At 51.0% G+C, this 2205-nt stretch overlaps 1 protein-coding gene across 1 annotated transcript in view; it reads left to right on the top strand.

Moving 5' to 3' along the window:
* The window catches only part of PROM1 (prominin 1), a 96627-nt gene that overhangs the window by 81306 nt on the left and 13116 nt on the right, over positions 1 to 2205 (top strand). The window contains exon 12 of the mRNA XM_023533931.1: positions 1407 to 1553. Coding sequence (XP_023389699.1) covers positions 1407 to 1553 — 147 coding nt within the window. The remainder of the gene's footprint in view (positions 1 to 1406; positions 1554 to 2205) is intronic.

Below are 2205 nucleotides of genomic sequence, written 5' to 3'. Positions count from 1 at the left end.
TGCTACTTCAAATGTTGGTTTTCCAGAATGAGAATTTTGCTCTCCAAGTGTCTTTAACCTTAATGATAAGACTTTCCAATTTCAGAGTTAAGCTGTTCTCTAGTCTTAGCAAAGAATTAGTAGAAATAAGACCTAAAAGATAATCCTTCTGAAAGCCTTCCAGACCTTGAAATGATGATGTCTCAAGGTCCCTCTGTCCAATGATCCCCTAGGACTCACTGGTTAAGGTGACCCTAAGGTGCCTTAATGGGATCCTATGAAAACTCTTGCTCAGTAATCACCCTACTGCCAAGTAAATGCCACGTAACAAGAATTCAGTGGGTGGGTCCAAGCCACAGATGTGCCAAAGGCTGGGCTGTGCGGCCAGGCTGCCTGGGCTCCAGTCCTGGCTCGGCCACCAGGGGCTCTGTGATCCGGGGCTAGTCCACTTCCTCTTTGTTTCGATGGCTCCCCATCTCTTCTGGTGGAGACAGCAAATGAGTGGCACATGCACCCACCCTTCTCGCGCCTCGCTGTCACGGCGGGCATTGGTGATCAGCTGTGGTCTTCTGCTCAGCCCGGAGAGTCTCCAGATTCTTCTCAACAACGTGTTCTAGGCAGACATTATCAGTCTGTTGGAGTGTCTGTGCATGATTAAACCGTCCTAGCTCTTGGTGATTCTGGCTCCTGTACCGTCCACTGTTCCCCGCAACGGTTCGTGCATCGAGCCCTCTGTTGCTACAACACCAGCCTGCTCGGGTTCCCTAGAGAGGAGTGTCACACCTCCTAGGGGTGCGGGAAAGCTGCTTCTCCCAGGCATCCCTCAGGGCTGGAGGGCTCTGGCTGCAGGACAAGGAGGGGACACTCCCAAGAAGTGGTAGGGATGTGCATCAGATGACACCTCCCCTTCTTAGCTCAGGAAAGGAGGCCTTGTCCCCGTTTTAGGAAAGGACAAAGAGCTGAGGCCAAGTTAGGTTTCTAGCCAAGGGGTCCCGACCAGCTGGATGTCCATAGCCCCTTCCCCGCCTCCATCCTGCCATCAGAATGCACATCCGACTGTCTGTCGAGCTCAGCCCTGGAACCACGGAGGGAGATGGTCTGAAAGAGGCTTGACAGAATCTCTTAATAAAGCCCATGGTGTGCCTTGCAACACACCCCTTTTTAGCAAGTTTTGTTATGGGTTTTTTTTAAAATGGGGATTGATTTCTTCCCAATTTGTAAACGTGTCATCCCCCACAGCACTGGAAAGAACACAAAGTGGACAGAGAGAACATATTTACTCAACTTACTGGATCTATTCCCCAAATTGGACTTTTAGTAAAGTGGGGAACGAAGTGGGGTGGCCACTGGTGACTGCCTAGTACCCGGTTGCACTATGTTCACAGATTAAACAAAGATGGACAGTTAACTTTTCTCTTCATACTTAGCAATGGGCAGAGGTCGCCACAGCTGCCTGTCTGGGTCATGATCATTCTATTTATTCCCATAGCGATTGCAAAGAAAATAAAGGCATATATGCCACACTGAAGCTGGAAAACCGCTACAATATCAGTGAATATCTCAACATTCAGGAGGTAAGTAATTAGAACCGGTCATGAAACTGATGTATTTCTTTATAAAATCCAGTGTGTGTGTGGTTTGAAACTGAGGTGAAATTCACACAAAATTAACCCTTTTAAAGTGACATTTTCTACATCCACGAGGTGGTGCAACCCTCACCTCCGTCTAATTCCAAAACACGTTCATCGCCACCACCCCCAACCAGTTGTCTTTCCTAAGTCGGGAGCTTCTTTGGTACGTCATGCAAGATGCCCAAAAGGGGCCTCTGAGGACACTCTCTCACTGAGAGTCAGCGTTCCTAGAGGAACAGACCCTACTTGTTTCCCAGGGACACTGGCTCCCAAGCCCGGCCCCCTTTTTCTGCCAGGTCCCTGAAGAGGGGAAGAGGCAACGAGAACTGTGGCCCACGCCGTCACGATCCTTATGAATGGTGGCGGTGGCCCCAGGACTCCGGGGTGGGCGCTTCTGAGCTCCGCTGGTCCTCGGCGAGAGATGGAGGTAGAGGGAACGGAGTGACCTCCCCTGCCCCTTTGCCCAAGCCCACACCCAAGTCTTGAGTCTTAAGACTCTGAGGAGAGGCTCCTGCAGAGCCTGAAGCCTGGAAGAGGGAGCGAGAGAGTTTCAGCTGCCCAGGTCTCGGGTGCCAGTAGCCCAGGCTGTCCCCAC

The sequence above is a fragment of the Pteropus vampyrus genome, unplaced genomic scaffold (genome assembly GCF_000151845.1).
Source record: "Pteropus vampyrus isolate Shadow unplaced genomic scaffold, Pvam_2.0 Scaffold5, whole genome shotgun sequence".
NCBI classification, from domain to species: domain Eukaryota; kingdom Metazoa; phylum Chordata; class Mammalia; order Chiroptera; family Pteropodidae; genus Pteropus; species Pteropus vampyrus.
The sequence above is the reverse complement of the archived record's forward strand: the minus strand, read 5'-3'. Positions and strand labels throughout refer to the sequence as shown.